Source organism: Epargyreus clarus, unplaced genomic scaffold, assembly GCF_041222505.1.
Source record: "Epargyreus clarus isolate Ecla_fem2 unplaced genomic scaffold, WU_Ecla_fem_2.2 ptg000009l, whole genome shotgun sequence".
Taxonomy (NCBI): Eukaryota; Metazoa; Arthropoda; class Insecta; order Lepidoptera; family Hesperiidae; genus Epargyreus; species Epargyreus clarus.
The window spans coordinates 14,806,088-14,824,749 of record NW_027332217.1 but is presented as its reverse complement, the minus strand read 5'-3'; the positions used below and the strand labels follow the sequence as shown (position 1 = coordinate 14,824,749).

At 33.7% G+C, this 18,662-nt stretch overlaps 2 protein-coding genes and 1 long non-coding RNA gene across 3 annotated transcripts in view; 2 read left to right on the top strand and 1 right to left on the bottom strand.

Annotated features, from left to right (window-relative positions):
* Positions 1-18,662, bottom strand: part of gogo (thrombospondin-1 like protein golden goal) — a 238,814-nt gene that overhangs the window by 154,684 nt on the left and 65,468 nt on the right. The window lies entirely within an intron of this gene.
* LOC140745158 (uncharacterized) lies at positions 622-17,537 on the top strand. Its single transcript, XM_073076929.1, has 10 exons — positions 622-890; positions 1,533-2,839; positions 3,310-3,474; positions 5,315-5,459; positions 9,816-10,004; positions 11,047-12,356; positions 12,919-13,081; positions 15,282-15,413; positions 15,768-17,071; positions 17,309-17,537. Exons 1-10 carry the CDS (start codon positions 759-761, stop codon positions 17,472-17,474), a joined length of 5,013 nt encoding a protein of 1,670 aa, XP_072933030.1. The 5' UTR covers positions 622-758; the 3' UTR covers positions 17,475-17,537.
* LOC140745067 (uncharacterized) lies at positions 6,680-8,122 on the top strand. The gene is made up of 3 exons (XR_012102617.1): positions 6,680-6,802; positions 7,179-7,256; positions 8,008-8,122. It is a non-coding gene; the product is annotated as an uncharacterized LOC140745067 (long non-coding RNA).

Genomic DNA, 18,662 nt, shown 5'->3' with positions numbered 1-18,662 from the left:
TATGTTTTTATAATCTCCGTTTAATTTCCTTTCATTTGATACCCTACTCGATAGGTTCGGTTAACATTTTTTTTAAATGTGTTACTATTTCGCGCCAGAAATCCGCCATTTTGATTTATTTTAGTAACACCTATCTAAGGACACTCGGGTCATTGAGACAAATATAATGACACCTTAACTGTTGAAACTCATCCAGCCGTTTGTTAGATCGGATCAAATAAAGAAAGACAAACATACAAGATACGCGCGAAAAACATAACCCTTCCTTGGCAGTCGGGTAAAAATATTTTTATTACACTTTTGAACACATCATATTACTTACGTGGTGTCTTTTACTTGCGTCATATCTAACACGGTTATTAATAGTAGACAGAAATTGTCAAATATCGATCTCGGGATAACATTGGATAGATTGATTATAAATAACAGGAGGAATACATATTTTGATATCTGACCTCGTAATCAGCTCTCGAGGTGATAAAACAGTTTTTCAAGATAGCACAGAACATTGTAATTTATTTAATGTAGTTATTAATACGAGTATATTTCCGAATGTTGTCCTTGAGGCTGATTATCACGCTACATTCTAAATATAAATTATCTGTACGTAGCACTGTATGTAAATCTATTGCTAATCTGACGTTGCTCCAAATCAGACGAGTGTTCCGCAAACACATATTTTTATGTAACTATTTTTATAATCATTTTATACAGTGTGTGAATGTGAAGAGACCGTGAACTTAGCACTTTAAATAAAAATGGCAAAAGTCAAGGTGGAACAAGGGTGGCTAGAGGGGGAACATCTGGACGCGATTACTGGGGACTGTCAGTACTACAGCTTCAAAGGGATACCGTACGCCGCGCCACCTGTCGGCAAACTCAGGTTTAAGGTAAATTATGCTAAAGCACTAATAAACGATAAACACTAACACAATAGTACAATAATTCTTTGAAGACGTGTATCGTTGTAAACTCTATTTTTGGCTCCTGTCAGAATTACTCACTAAATGTAAAGGATACTAAGAGAGATAAAGGTGGTAGGTGTGGTGTGGTGGTAACCTGTGGTCCGACTTCAGCGGTGCCACCCCCACGCCTATTTCTGCCTCATAATAGCATTGTTAAGCACTGCTGGGTTTTGAAAAGAAAATAACATAGCGTTTCAAATCGCAAAAAGTACTGTTCCCGAGAGTTAGATAAAAACAACTTATGGCATTAATATTTATGTTGTCATTAACCTCTGACCATGAGCGAAGTCACGGGTCAAAGCTAATTGTCTTTATAATCGTACGTTTCCTAACAAAGTTCCTTCGTAACCATCAATACAAATGATAATCCACACAACGTCAAAACTTTAAACATACTCCTTTATAAGAGGTAGAAATTCAATACAGACTTAGTGATTACGTTATCACTGCTCATTATTACAGTGATTTGAAGACTTTGAAGTGAGTGAAAGGAGCAAACATTTTCAATAATAATGCTGGTACTTAGACTACATAGAGAACTGACTTTTATACTGATTTTTTTTTCAGGCGCCACAACCTCCAGAAAAATGGGACGGTGTAAGAAAAGCGACGGAGCACGGGCCTATTTGTTATCAAAAGGAAATGTTTAAAAATATTATAGTTCCTGGCAGTGAGGACTGTTTGTACCTTAACGTATACACGCCAGATCTGAAACCAACGTCTCCCTTAGCAGTAATGGTTTTCATTCACGGAGGCGCATATGTTAACGGTTCAGGGGATGACAGTTACTACGGCCCGGACTTTCTCATCAAACATAACGTTGTAGTTGTTACTATAAACTACAGACTTGGAGTTCTAGGTTTCCTTTGTTTGGATACAGTAGAGGTACCAGGTAATGCAGGCATGAAAGATCAAGTAGCCGCTTTGAAATGGGTGCAACAAAATATTACAAATTTTGGCGGTGATCCAAACAATATTACGATATTTGGGGAAAGCGCGGGTGGCGCGTCAGTTTCCATGCATGTTATATCACCAATGTCGAAGGGTCTATTCAAAAGGGCTATACCAATGAGCGGGGTGTGTATCTGTGATTGGTCTTTGTCGTATGAACCGAGAAGACGAGCATTTACTTACGGAAAACAATTAGGAATTGATACGGAAGATGCAGATGAACTCATTCAATTTCTTCAAAATTTACCTGTAGAGAAATTGTTTGACAACAGTCCATGTGTCCTTGCAATAGACGAAAAAATTAGTAACTCCATAAAAATGTTTCATTTTGTACCAGTTATTGAAAAAAAAATGGGACAAGAACGTTTTATGATAAAGAACGCAACAGAATTATTAAGAAATAAATGCGTTAATGAAGTCGATATTCTAATAGGTTATACTGATTCCGAATGTCTTTTTGTAGTACCAAATTTGGTAGATTCGATGGATAACTACAAAATGTATGGACAAATGTTTGTTCCTACAAAAATCTTATATGAGTGTGTGCCTTCTAAAATTTTAGAACTTTCCGATTTGATAAAGAAGCACTATTTCGGAAACAAACCCATTACTACAGACGTTATGAAAGAACTTGTAAAATATGCTTCCGATTCTGCGTTGATTTACCATATAAAACATTTTTTGATGAGTTTATCTGAAAATACTAAAAATAATGTATATTTTTACCAATTTTCCTGCTTTTCTGAGAGAAACATCTTTGGTGCACCCGCCGCTGAATACGGATTATCAGGAGCATCACATTTAGACGACATAATGTATTTATTTAACGGAAAAGACTTTGGAATACCCGTTATTAAGGATAGTCCTGCTTACAAAATGATTCAACAAACTTGCACTATCTTTACGAATTTCGCTAAATATGGGTAAGTATATGCTACTTAAATTATTAAAGTACTAATTTGCAGTAAAACAGAAGTATCTATTGTCATTAGGTTGTCAAATAAATTTTTGTCTTTTTGTCACAAATAGATAGCGATTTATTATCAAAAAAAATTGCATTAAAATCTATGTACGTTTTGTCAGGACACTGATTTGATTTGAAGGATTTGATTCGTAAGATGATAAATGCACCATTAATAAGTATTGGTAGGTGCAACGTATGTATTCCTGTTCAAAAAGTACACATAGTGCAACAACTAGTAACATTTTAGATTTAGTTACTAAATGCGTTGCAATATACTAAAAGACAACAACACGATTACGGTAGGATTCCATTCCTTTCTAGAATTTGTTCTACAAAGTATACATCTATTAAATGTGAAACATAGAAGACATTAAGTTGTTTGCGTACGGTTCACTGCATTTATTACATACCAATATATTTCCGTTTTAGAAACCCAACTCCCCAGCCAATAGATGGCGTGATATGGCCGCTGTATGACAACGTAAGCCAGGGCTACGTGAGCATCGGGGAGAAGTTGGTTCCCGGCACGGCGCTGGACGCTGACGTCACTGACTTCTGGAATAAAGTGTACGAAGTCGCGGGCGTCACTTTGTAAAATACAGTAATGTACAACAGTGAAATTCCAAAATTAAAATTCATTGTTTATTACGAATTATATGGTTTTATTAAGAAACATACTAAGATTTCATTCACAAGAAATACATTTTTGCAAGGCAGCTAACACATGAGCGATAGCTAGCGCCAACCACTGCCCACTATCGCTAATCATCGATAGCCACACAGTAGTAGACAGCGATCGTGGACCGACTACACTCGCCGACATACACTACACGACCGACTATAGTAGCGGCGACAGCTGACAAATGTTGCCGACAGTCGCTTCCATTCGCCAGAGGCCCTTACCAAGTCTCGCCGATCGTTTTAGCCTGTTGCCTGTCGTACTTATACATATTAGCTTACTGTTTCTCGTGTGTTACGTTTTTCAACTCAAAGTACATAATATATGCTATTATTAACGGTATATTTCCATATGCTAACTAAACCGGATAAAGTAGTAGGTAAATAATAAATCGCTGTATGTCGTAGAGTAATTCTTTGAATGACATTAAATTTATAAGTACTTATTTGCATAAATATAAATATTATATTTATCTATTCATAGATACACTGTGACGGCGTAGCCACATTTCTTATTGCCAATAATCTTGTAAGCCTGCTTCGATTCAGTTCGGTATTAAAATATATTATATCCTCTCTATTTTAACTTTAGCGCTTTAACTATAATAAATCTATCCAATGTTTTGTGTACCGAAAATCTAAATTTGACAATTTCTGCCACTAGTTAGTAGCATATTATTTCGATCTTTGGTAGGCAAGAATCGAATGGATTGTTTATTAATAACGAGGGTGTATCTTTAGAATGTTAACGTAACCCATTCTATTGCGTAAGATTATTTTATAATCTGAAATGCTAAATCCGATATGATATTAATTATGAAATGCAAAAATCGTAGTGGTGTTCTTTACTATTTTAAGTGAAAATTTTCCATAATGGATTAATTTATTTATTGCTTCTATAAATTAAATTTACGGATAACTGATACTGCAAAATATCTTACAATTTACATTTTACGAGTAGAGTATATGAAGGTTATAAAGATAAAAACAAAGGTATAAAATTAATTGATATCCTTTCAGTTTTTCAGTCATTTCTTATAACATAATTAGATTATATTTATTCTAATGAAATAATATATTAAAATAAATGGGAATATGGAATGTGGTTATATTAAACAGTTTTTAGTATATGACACTTAAAATTAATCAACATTATTTTTTCATAGAAACAATTTATATGTAACTAATGTCTTCATCAATCATAATAAAATGAGCTCAAAACACTGTAATTAGTATCTTGAAGTGATAGTATATAAGAAGATATATAATATATATAGTATATAAGAAGATAAATAGAAGTAATAGTATATAAGAAGGTATATAAGAAGTTCATGTGCATGGCAGCAGAAGGCGGAGCTACGAATAAGCGTCGTACTCCGTGGCTCATCGCACCTCCGGGGTGAAGGTGCGAGTCTCGAGTTATCCTTTATGCCTAAAAATCCTCGAAACTAATATGGTACAAGTGTCCAAGGGTGGCCTTCAGGTGGAGTGCATACTTGTTTGCTCCTTGAATCTTATTAAAATAATACAGCGAAAATAATTACAAATTATGAACCAGAGCAAAACTGAGCGTGTTTTCGCGAAATTTCTACGGAACGCTAATTTATAACGTGAGTAATCATGACTGTATACAATACGATATCGCGAATCTTTATTTCCTTCCTCACCTTGCTCGGGTTAATACGAATATTCCGAAAGTTGTATAGAAAAAATCGTTTTGTGGAAAAATATTTCATTAATGTATTTATGAACTTAGTAGTTTGACTAAAATGGCAAAAGTCAAGGTGGAACAAGGGTGGTTAGAAGGGGAACATCTGGACGTGATTACTGGGGACTGTCAGTACTACAGCTTCAAAGGTATACCGTACGCCGCGCCACCTGTGGGCAAACTCAGGTTTAAGGTAAATCTAAAAAACCTAATAACAAGTCTATTAAAAATCGAAGTTATTATTAATACAAATACATCGCTAAATTTTTAATAAACATTATTAAAATTTTAATTATTAAAATTTTGTAGACAATGTTATTAAATATTATTTTAAATATTGTTTATTTAATAATACAATATTTTCAAACTTTTATTTAATGAAATACCATGCTTTGTAGTTATTTTTGTTTATACCGTAGGTAGTGGTACAAACGAGCAAATGTAGTTCACCTGATGGTAAATGGACAGCGCCCTATATAATCAACTCCAGATAGAATTGGAGCCCTACCTGAGGTCAAGCACAGATCTTCTCCTGAAGTCTAAGTTAGAACTCGATTAATTGTATTTCCGTCACCGCATTCTTTAAATCGAATAATATGTAGTGTTACAAGTTGTCTAATTACTTATTCAATAATAAAATACTGAATATTTTGTAGATAATAATGTCAGATAAGAATATTTGGTTGTTTCATACTTTTTAGAGCGTTATTACGCAGTCGGGTTTTATTTCAATTTAATCTATAGGCGACTCTTGTATGAAGTATTCCATTCTAAAGTTGATTACAGATTTCCAAGATTACAGGATTAGACCATGGTTACGTGATTATTGCATGCTGGTTTGCTACTTATTATTATTAAAAACAGATTATTTTAATATGTATTTAACATATTTGAAGGACTTGTTAACACAATTATAATATAACTTATTATAAATTAAAAGTATAGAGTTAAAAGATTCTAATCACAACTAATATTATGTTGTTTGTGTTATACGAGTGCAAAAACCCAACCTACAAAAAGTCGTAATATTTCCATAATAATTCCATTATTCTTATTCAGTTTTATGGTATAATATAAACTCTCACTGGAATTACAATCTTCGAGAATAATTATATTTCAGAGTATCGTCTTTATAAAAAAAATCTTATATGAGAGTAATCCGTCGAAAATTTTAGAGGTATCTGATTTAATACTAAAAAAATACTTCGGAGACACACCGGTTACTTTAGATACTATAAAGGAGTTTGTGAGATATACACAAGATTCTTGTTTCAAATATCCGATAAATCATTTTTTAAAGAGTTTCTATGAAAATACCGAAAATAATGTCTATTTGTATCTATTTTCCTGCGTGTCCGAAAGAAACGTTTACGGGGCACTAGGCGCTAAGTACGGATTATCAGGAGCGGGTCACTTGGACGACATAATGTATTTGTTTCACCCAAAAACGAAAGGCATACCAGTCGTTAAGGATAGCCCGGCTTACAAAATGATACAACACACTTGTACTCTATTTTCAAATTTCGCTAAATATGGGTAAGTTAATTAATGTTATAGTTATCTATGATAATGAAAGTACTCTTTAGCAATTTGCTTTCGTCAATAGCACGACTTCTAAATACTTATTGACCGAAGATGTAGATAAAGAGGTTCAAACCAAAATATTACTATTTAAAAAAAAAAAAAAATATTTTTTGTTAATTCAGCTAGGATTAAAAATTTTGCATATAATCGATGTCCACATGATGGTCAGGTGGACTGCGTTATGATGCAGGGGATACGTCATGACATGCCCCCATCACATACAAGAATTCTATAAGAACTAACATTCTATAGAAAACACGATTAGTATACGAAATATATATATTTTTTATATTATTAAGTGTAACAATAGCTTCAGATTCCTTTTTAGGAATATTGCACGCATGGAGAAGTGTGAGATTTGGCCAAAAATTCAAAATGAATGCATAATAATTTATATGTTTTAGAGGTCAATAAATTAAATCAAACATTATAGTTATTAATTAATACTGCCAATTAAACAATGGTTAAATATCATAAATGTCAAATTTTAACAGTTGTTTTAAGACCAAAAAAAACGGGCTATTTGCTTCAAATTATAGCCTAGCCAAGGTAAACCTTTTTTTTATAATGTTTTCAAATAACTCAAAAAATATCAGGGACAAAAAACATAATCATGTACTTCGTAGCAGTAACTACTCGTATTTTCGAATTCTAAAACAGTTATTTCATCACGTACTTTATCAAATATAAAATATAATCCATTTATTCTTTGTTAAATATAAAATGTAGTTCTTAATGCTGTTTAATTAAAATCTAATTTCGTTAACTGTGGCGGACGACTAGTGTAGATATATGATTATACATTCTACAATCAGTCTACAATCTATGTTTTTATATCGTAGTTATCATAGATATACTTATGCTCGTTATTTATATTCAGTCTATGCAATGTTTTGCATGCCAAAGATCGTCGGTTGACAATATCTGGCTACTTAAAGTTGTCAAATTTTGATCTCTGATATGCAAACATTTAATAGAATAATCAACAGACTTTAAAGATTAATAATCAAAAACCCAGATAATAAAATCAATCAAATGTATACCATGGGGATAGAACCCATGATCATTTATTTTCTGGATCACTTTCACTTATTCATATGAGGTAGAGTACATATTTTTTACTTGTATAATAACATTAAAATGTATATCATTTTCAGAAACCCTACTCCGCAGCCAATAGACGGCGTGACATGGCCGCTGTATGACAACGTAAGCCAGGGCTACGTGAGCATCGGAGAGAAATTGGTTCCCGGCACGGCGCTGGACGCTGACGTCACTGACTTCTGGAATAAAGTGTACGAAGTCGCGGGAGTCACTTTGTAATTTTAACAATGATTTTATGAAATTGAAATATTGTTGTTTTTATTTCTTTTAATGACACTTCAAAGTTTAAGTGCAATAACTTTATGAAGGTATTGTACTTTAATAAGTGCAATAACTTTATGCTAATGTATATTGTCGTTGCATCATCGTTGATGTCACAAGACCTTGTTAGGTTTAACGACTTATAAATAAATCTGATTTTTAAATATATTTCAGTTGTTTTTTTCAATATCCGTCTATAGCTTTTATTCGTGTAAATAATGAAAAAATGTGTAAATAATAATATGATACTTAATGTTTGAAGCCTCAAACTATACCGTAGTGTACACATTATGTAGGGATCAATCTATTCATCAGTCATTATTCTATCAGTCTCACAAAAAATTGAAATTCGAAGATGGCAGAACCCTTTGTGGTTCGACTCCCGCGGCACCACCGCCACACCGATTTCTACCTAATAACAGCAGTGTTAGGCGCTGCTGTGTTCCGGTTAGAAGGGTATGGTAAGGGAGAGAGACTTTTTCGAGGCGTTCCAGCTTAGTCCTCAGGGGTAGCGGCCTATCTGAGGCCGACCTCCAGTAGGAATATCTAATCCTATCTGGTGTTGTTATTACAGATGTCCATGGGCGGCAGTAGCCGCTTACCATCAGGTGGACTGTGTGGCACGGTGGCATGCTCGTCTGCTACTCTTATATTATAAAAAAAAATTGAAATATTAATTAATTAATTGCAGTTAAGAACCTTTTCAATTTTCTCGAGCATTTCGTCATAGCAAGTTTTATACTTTTTAATAACGATTCTCCGAAACCATACACGCAACGCGGAACCTCCCGGGTTCACAACAACCCACAACATAAATTACAAATTCTAGTACAAGATAATTAAGGGGCCATGATGGTGACTGCCATATTGTTTTAACACGAAAAGGGGAGGGGAGAGGAGAAACATTTTTATATAAAAAATATTTGCCTGGCCTCTCCTCTGTGTATAACTGATGTTAATATTTTCCATAAATCGATTAAGGATTGAGGAAACCTGCATAGCTGAGAGATATTAAAAAAAAAAAAACGTTCTCAAGGGTCTAATAATTAGCTCTTAGCCCGCACGGTTTGACTATTTCCTAATCCTTCACACTTCTACCCAGCAGTGGCACAGTAATTGTTGATAATTGAGATAAACGCCGTAAATATCAACAACATGATGTCATACATAGAAAACTGCTTCATGCTCAGCAGTATGAAAGCAAACAGTTCACATAAATTATAGAAATTACAAAATAGAAATTTATTAAAAAAAACGAATATTTAAAAAATGGCCTGTGTTTTCCTGCAATAAAAAAAATCTAACAACAAATCCATCAGGTCACTTGGGCTGCGGGGTTGCCAAAGAATAAGACATACATACAAACGTACGTATATATTCGTATCAGGTAATTTAATCGATTTTTATAGTCAATCGTGTTTCTTTATCACGTAATAACGTGAAAAGTAATGACCTGTAGTTACGCGGTGCCGCATTTAAACACTGCTTATTTGACTTGTGAAGGGCTTGGACGAGTATTCCGAACATAGCAGTCCTCACAAGTTAAAAAAAAATAAGATTATTCTTTTGCACTTGTGTTTAAATAATCTTTATGTAATTAAAAAAAACGTTTAATAAAAAATATTGTAGAGACGTTTTGGTTTTGTGTTTAAGTAAAATGGCGAAAGTCAAAGTAGAACAAGGGTGGTTAGAAGGAGAACATCTGGACGTGATTACTGGAGATTTTCAGTACTACAGTTTCAAAGGAATACCGTACGCCACGCCACCTCTCGGTAAACTCAGGTTCAAGGTACAGATATTTAAATTTTTATAGTAAACAAATAAAACTTTATATACCGAGCGCGCTTAGTTCAACCTGGTGGAGCATGTTACACTTAGTATACCTGCCTCCTAACAGCATATGAAACGCTGCTGTATTTGTTTGCTAATTTTGTTAACTAGTTTGTGTGCCGAAGAAGTGATACTTCCACGAGGAGTTCGAATTTAGACCACGGGGATAACAACAATCTCAGCGGTCCATAAGTAGGTAAGGCAGGTCCATAAAGAATAATATTTTACTGACAGACATGAGCAGAAAGACCAACACTTTGATATTTTCAAAAGCACCCCACGCTTTTTTTACAATTAAATATATATATTTTTGTTGTTAATACAATTTTTCATTAAATTTTTTCCAAGTTTATTTTATATTTTTTAGTTTCATTTCTATAAAAGCGTGTACTTTAATTTTTTTAAACTACATTTTTTTAAGTTATTTTTATTTTTAGTTTCAAGTGTTAGAAAGCGGAGGCGCAGTACTCTTTCCTTACTATGTAGTAGGATTCCGTTTTTACCTAAAGTAAAGTAAAGTCTAAAAAATAATAATATAACTTAGGAGTGTAATGCCAGTTTCTGTGACGTACTGATTATTAAATTCATCTGGAAAATAAAATATGAATGTGTATATACAGGCCATATAATATATGAGTATAGTGTGGGTATGCGCGTGTGTAGGGACAGTTTATTATTTATGCGAATATAAACATAAAGTCCAAAATTTAACAGTATAGTTCGTTATAATGGTAACCTTTTGACCTTGACAACTGACTGCCCTGAGGAGTTCGTGGTCCAAAAACAAGTCAATTTACGGCACGCGTAGCTGCTGCTAACATTCTTCTCAATCCATGTCTTACTAAATTACTGAATCCTAATCGTGATAACTTTAGGACCTCACAACTATTGCTGAGACATCCGAACAATCGCTGTGTTCATAAACATTTTATATACTTAATTATTTCGTAGGGGACTGTCTTATGTCTAATCATTCAAAGATCGAAAAAATCTCTTTTCAGGCACCGTTGCCACCAGAAAAATGGGATGGTGTTCGAAAAGCGACCCAGCACGGGCCCGTTTGTCACCAAAAAGACATATTTACCCAAGAAATAATTCCCGGTGGTGAGGACTGTTTATACCTGAACGTATACACACCAGATCTTAAGCCAATGACTCCTTTAGCTGTAATGGTATTTATCCATGGAGGCGGATTTACAGCTGGTTCCGGAGATGATGATTTCTACGGCCCTGATTTTCTCATCAAACATAACATTGTACTTGTTACTATCAACTACAGACTTGAAGCACTAGGGTTCCTTTGTCTGGACACGGTAGATGTACCAGGTAATGCAGGCATGAAAGATCAAGTAGCCGCTTTGAAATGGGTGCAGCAAAACATCGCTAATTTTGGTGGTGATCCAAATAATGTTACGATATTTGGAGAAAGCGCGGGTGGTGCGTCAGTGTCGATGCACATTATGTCACCAATGTCTAAGGGTCTATTCAATAGAGCTATACCAATGAGTGGGGTGTCCATCTGCGATTGGTCGATGACATTTGAACCAAGAAGACGAGCATTTGCACTCGGCAAACGGTTAGGAATAGATACCACTGATACAGACGAACTTCTTGAGTTCCTCCAAAAGGTACCAGTAGAGAAATTAATTGATAAAAACCCGTGTGTTGTTGCGTCAGAAGAGAAAATGAGTAATTTAAAGTTGTTTCATTTTGTACCAGTTGTTGAAACAGATTTTGGGCAACAGCATTTTTTGCCAAAGCAAACGATAGAAGCCTTAAATACTAGAAGTATAAATGATGTCGATATTTTAATAGGCTATACCGATTCGGAAAGCCTCATCCTAATGTCAATACCAAACTTCGAAAATGGTTTGATAGAGAGTTATCGGCTATACGACGAAATTTTGGTTCCTCGAAAAATATTAATGGAGAGGAACTCTTCGAAAATTATAGAGGTATCCGACATGATACGAAAGCATTACTTCGGAAATAAGCCCATTAATTTTGATATTATGAAAGAGTTTGTTAAATATACATCTGATACCTTTGTTTATCCGATAAAGCATTTTTTGAAGCATTTATCTAAGTATAACAAAAATAATGTTTACTTGTACCAATTCTCCTGCATCTCGGAGAGAAATATTTTCAGTGCAGCCGCCGCTAAATATGGATTAACAGGGACAGCACACTTAGAGGACATCATGTATCTATTTAATGCAAACAAATTTCGTATACCGGTTGTTAAGAATACTCCATCATACAAAATGATTGAACAAACTTGTACCTTATTCACAAACTTCGCTAAATATGGGTAAGTTAATAAATTAATAAGTTAATATTATGCCTTCATAATTACACATAATGTTAGAAAATCACTTAATAAAAATTTCAAGAAAAAATTCTTTCCATTCTTGAATTTAATTAGGGTTGTATTTAAAATTGCATATATAATTTTGATTATTATAAAATCGACAAATAAAATCCGACCCAAGAACTTAATTAAAAAGCGTTGTAAATATTTAGATTACTGCCATCGTCAAACCAAAACATATCAACTTACTCCGCATTTTTAAGGTTGTGGTAACCTATAAATTCTATTGCAAAATACGTAGGCGCGTTAAAAAATATTACTGTCGTGTAATAATTATTGTATCACAAAAAACTATAGTATAGTTATACAAAAACATTAAATCAAGTTTGTATTGATATAGAAAAATCGGTTTTAGACATCTCTATATATCGACAAAAATATGCTCTGTTTAGCGGCAACACTAATTTTCGTGTACAATTTCCTGGCTTGTGATAAAGTTGCATTCATCTTTTTTCATTTAAAATACCTAAACGAGTAAGAATTATTTTAATCTTCCTTTCAGAAACCCAACTCCCCAGCCAATAGACGGCGTGACATGGCCGCTGTATGACAACGTGAGCCAGGGCTACGTGAGCATCGGGGAGAAGTTGGTTCCCGGCACGGCGCTGGACGCTGACGTCACTGACTTTTGGAATAAAGTGTACGAAGTCGCGGGAGTCACTTTGTAATGTCAACCGCTGTGAGTAATGTAAATCAGTGACCTACTAAAATACAACTTATACTTGTTTTTTTTTTTTGTATTACATAAATGTAATTTATTAATAACAAATGGTTATTGTAGCCTTCATACGATTGTACGACAGAAATAAACATTGTCAAGTAATGACGGAAGTTATTATTACCTTAACATCATGTTTTGCTAAATTTCCTGTATTTTTTTTTGTTACATACATGTTTTAAGTAAAGTTAATTATAAATTCACTTCATCGTAAAATACATGGTTAATGATTGTTAAATATAATTAATTATCTTCCGGATATTTATTTTTAAACTCAAAGGAATGTCACGCAATATAGTTACAAAATATGATAATACTGACTTCTTCCTGCGACTTCGTAGACGCAAATTACAATATTATATAATAAAATTATAGCATTTCAACTTCTATTTAACCACTTAGTAATCAATTTTCCAAAATCGTCACAAAGGTTTGGTGTTTTCGAAAAGTACCAAGCATAGTGGACGCATACCATTACCATAGTTATATATACAAGTGACACATATAATTTAACTTATAAAATTTAATGCCATAATTTATAATTATAATTTGTTATTCACGCCAAAAAAAACAGTTTGAGTTAATTATGACAAAAACTGTATAAGGATTCCTAAACACCAGCGTTTCTCTAGCGAAGGCATTCGATAGATGCATAATAATAATACAGGTGTTTATAAGGTTTTTGAACGGTTTTACATTTCTCTGTAGTTACCCAGTGGGCATGCAATTTTTTAATTAAATTAAACTATATATAAGACGATGTAGCTATAATTAAATTATATTAAAACAGGAGAAAAATATTACACTATACACTTAAGAAGTGACAGCTAGCATGCTATGCGTTCGATAGAAGAAATTTTATGGAATGACTTTCCTTTTTGTTATGACTTTTTTCCTCAGAAAAAGTAGCAACAGCGTTTTCTTGTCGGAATTAATTTTGTTAACGGTTATACCAAACCCATAAGGGAAAAACACAAACACGCTGCGTCGCGTGAACGTATAAAAAACGCCTATGCTATAAAAACGCTAGTGTTTAGGAGCTCTAATAGATGCTTCGATGTAAAAAACACTTATCACATACTACTCATATACATTCATTTACTTAAACTTCAGCAGTCGTGTGTACTACTAGGTATGTTGTTGTTTGATATAGTGGGTAGAGTTCCAACACAAAATAGGGGTATACTGCAAGGCGATCCCCCATTTATTTTCAAACTTTTTATATTTGGTATTTATTGTTATATCGGCCACCATTAAAAAATTAAGTGTCTATCTATTTCGGTCCAACAGATAGAAGGTCGGTGACAAACGGACAACAGGAGACTTAGTAATAGGGTTTCGTTTTTCCCTCTGGGTACGAAACCCTAAAAAGGCCCTGAGATGTCTAGTAACATTATCAATCCATTACATTTTAAAGATTCGCTGAATATGGAAATGAATCGCGTCGCCATAGCAAATTGTATCACTACACCTGCTCGCAACAACTTCACAGCGGACTAGCAGTTTGACGCGGACTATACGTGTATACCTATCGTTCGTATGACAACAAATGATCTGTAATATCGAGGATTACTTTATAATCATAATTATGCTGCCCATTCTGTCAAGAATATTGTCTTTTGTAAACAACCTTGAATAGTCATGACCTCAACTAAATTCGTAAATCTACATAATTATCTTTAACACAACCCAAAGATATTTATTTATTTATTCACGACTACTTATAATTTACATTTTAATATATTTAACCTGAGCGCTAATTCATGTTTAACTTGTTCATGTTTAATACATTTCTGTTAAATGGTATTACAATGTGAATTTAAAGCACCTATTGAAAATACGGTACTCGCAAAATGTAACATTGTAATGTGGAATCCATAAACTTCCATGAATTCCATTGTATCGCGAGTTTTGTTTAGTATTGTGTGCATTATCGTCGAGTAAATAATATTACTATTACTAATACAATTACTACTATTACGATAACAAAAGTAAATACTTATTACTTTTGTTATCGTGGAGTATAGTATTAGTAGTAACACTTATCTCAATAATACTATCATATTGAAAGATAAGACGCACGACGGCATACTGTGTCAGAAGATAATCAGTCAGGAAGAGAGAATTATGTACGTTTCCTTTACTAAAATATGGTGCAAGTAAGAATAACTGAGGGAGTTTTAGAAGGAGAACAGTTGGAAAATGAATATGGAGGTACCATCTACAGTTTTAAAGGCATCCCGTATGCCGAGCCTCCTACGGGTGACTTGAGATTCAAGGTAAGTTTATAAGTCTTTTTATCTTCATTATCATTTCCATTATGCAAGTAATTGAAATAATTTTATGATCTTTTTGGTCAGTTAACTTAATTACATTTAAATATTTTGTCCTATAGTACTAAAAAACATATTTCAAGGACGCTACGTGTAGTGCATTATACAGACTCTTTTAATTTAATACTCATGAACTTACTTTGCTACCGTACATGATCGTCTTCCCTTCATTGATGTCCATACCTAAATTAATAATTGTAAGACTAAAAACATATCTTTAAAAACATATCTGAATGTATGACTGTAAGTTATCTAATCTTTTCAATATAGTATGAAATAAGTATGACTGTAATATTCCAGGCGCCGGTGACAGTGAAACCGTGGGATGGCATTCGTGAAATGAAGCAGTTCGGTCCATGTTGCCCACAATACAACACATTCACACAAACTTACCTGCCCGGCGACGAAGACTGTCTTTACCTAAATGTTTACACTCCCAGTCTGGCACCACCCAAACCATTGCCAGTTATGTTCTGGGTTCACGGCGGTGCCTTTGTTTGCGGTAGTTCTGAGTTATATGGCCCTGGTTTTCTCGTGAGACATAACGTTATACTTGTAACTATTAACTACAGACTAGAGGTACTTGGCTTTCTCAGTCTGAATTCAGAAGAAATACCTGGCAACGCAGGTATGAAGGACCAAGTGGAAGCGATGAGATGGGTTCAACGAAACATAGCAAATTTCGGGGGAGATCCCGATAACGTCACGATTTTTGGAGAAAGTGCAGGAGGGGCATGCATCTCTTACCACTTAATATCACCAATGACAAAAGGTTTATTTAAAAGAGCAATAGTCCAAAGTGGTTCATGCACAAACTGGTGGACTGAAAATATCATGCCACAAGAGAGAGGTAAACTTTTAGCGAGACACCTAGGCTTTGAATCTGATGATAACAGGAAACTTTATGAATTTTTAAAAGAGCAACCAGTAGAATCATTAGTAAAAGTAAATGTTCCTTTAACTTATTTCGAAGCACATAAAGTTAAAACCGATTTATACTTTAGTATAATCAACGAAAAGGATTTTGGGAATAATGAGAGATACTTTCATGGTGATATTTTTGAAGCTCTGCGCGCAGGTATTCACGAAGGTGTAGAGGTAATTAATGGATATACAGAACACGAAGGAACGTTAATGCTTCTTAACGAGGAAGCCAATGAAAAAATCTTCGAAGAGGCTAATTCGTTTCCAGAATTTTTCATTCCTAAAAATGTATTATGGAAATGTACCATCCCTCAGCAATTAGAAATAGGTAAAAACATAAAAAAGTTTTATTTCGGAAATGAAAAGGTGTCGTTAAGTAATATAATGCAACTGATAAGATTTTACACGCACGACATGTTCGCCTTTGGAATAATATTATGGTCAAATATGTGTACCAACATAGGAAAGAATAAGATTTATTTGTATAAATTTACCTGTAAGTCGGAAAGAAGAATGATGAAAACAGAAGATGCTTTAGGGTCAACTCCTTTTACCTCACATGCTGATGACTTAGCATATATTTTTCCAATGAAAGAAGAACAAAAAGACGTTATGAACTCCAAAGGTTTTAAAATGGTCGACAAAGTAACGAAATTATGGACAAACTTCGCAAAATATGGGTAAATATAAAACACTTTACTCCAGTTACTTATACAGTAAATTTATCTTGTAGTTTCAACGGTATATATTTTCATAAATTCCTACCTCTACAGGAATTTCTTCCAAATGTTTAATAAGTTAAAATAACGCTTTGTTAAGAAATATTTATAGCAAAAGATTATTTATCTGAGCCACACCATTAAAAAATACATATAATATGTCAACTTTACTACAGTTAAAATGTATTTTACTTGCAGAAATCCAACACCAGATGATTCATTAGATGTAAAATGGCTTCCTTACAACTTGGAGAAGAAGAATTACATGAATATCGGCGAGAATCTCGTTCTTGAGGAAAATCCAGAACAAGAAGACATAGAATTCTGGAGTGACATCTTTAGACAATTCTTTTTAATAGATTAAAAGACTCAAATATATTAAGAGCGTAATTAGTCATATCAATTATAATAAAACGAAGAACGTGAGATAAATGTTTTATTGTAAGTAAAAAAACAAATAGAATAATTACAAGGTTATTGTTGATTGATGATTACTTGTGACTAATTATGTGTGATCGACAAAATAGGTAGGTACCTAGGTAATATTCGCTTTATTAAAATTTCCAAATCTTTCGCTCTTTTGAAAAGTAGGTACATAGCATCTTTTTTTGTGATTCAGTTTAATAATTTACTGATAATTTTAAATATTTAATATTACATTTCACTAGCCCCATGAAAAGCCTACGAGATGCTGTCTTCAGATTTCCACATCATTACGGATAATAATTTGTACCACAACATCATCATCATCATCATCACCATCAATGAGAACCCTCAACAGAACAACTCTCACAATGAGAAGGATTAGGCCATACTCCACCGCGCTGGCCAAGTGTATATTGGTAAACTTCACATACATTTGAGATTTTTTTAAATCTCTCAGGTATGCAGGTTTCCTCACGACGTTTTCCTTCACCGTTTAGCAAGTGATAATTAATTTCTAATACGCACATAACTTTGAAAAATCAGAGGCATGCATGGGATTTGAACCTCGGACCCCTCGATCAAGAGGCCGACTTTCTTAAACACTAGGCTATAACTACTCCCACAACGCTACACGCTATTTACACTAGATACCTACCACTTAATATTTTTTGTCCGTGACTGAATAATAATTAGGTATAATTATAGATAATTTCTATGATTAGTAATGAAATCAAATTAATAGATTTTAGAATGAGATTTTTATAATTGATCATTTTTATGTAATAATAATTACCAATAATAATATATAATTTCTATCATTATAACTAATTAGTATTCAGTTGTAACTATTTAGTTTTCATCGTAGATTGGTGTCATGCACATAAGAGGGAATTAGGCAATAGTCCATTGAGCTGGCTAATTGCGAATTGGTAGACATCACACGTACTTGAGATTTTTTTATTTCTTTAAGTACTTGGGCCTGTAGTTTTGTTCACGATATTTTCCTTTACCGTTAAAGAAATAGATAATCAATTTCTCATAAGCACATAAATCTGACCTGCATGCTGGGGAATCGAACGTCGAACCCCTCAAGATTGGTCTGGTCAGGTTTGAAGGTGGTAGAAGC

Bases quoted from the DNA above. Each gene is read 5' to 3' on its own strand.
- LOC140745158 (XM_073076929.1), top strand. From the start codon at position 759: ATGGCAAAAGTCAAGGTGGAACAAGGGTGGCTAGAGGGGGAACATCTG. The intron at 891-1,532 runs GTAAATTATGCT...TTTTTTTTTCAG, and splicing joins TCGGCAAACTCAGGTTTAAG to GCGCCACAACCTCCAGAAAA. The intron at 15,414-15,767 runs GTAAGTTTATAA...GTAATATTCCAG, and splicing joins CGGGTGACTTGAGATTCAAG to GCGCCGGTGACAGTGAAACC.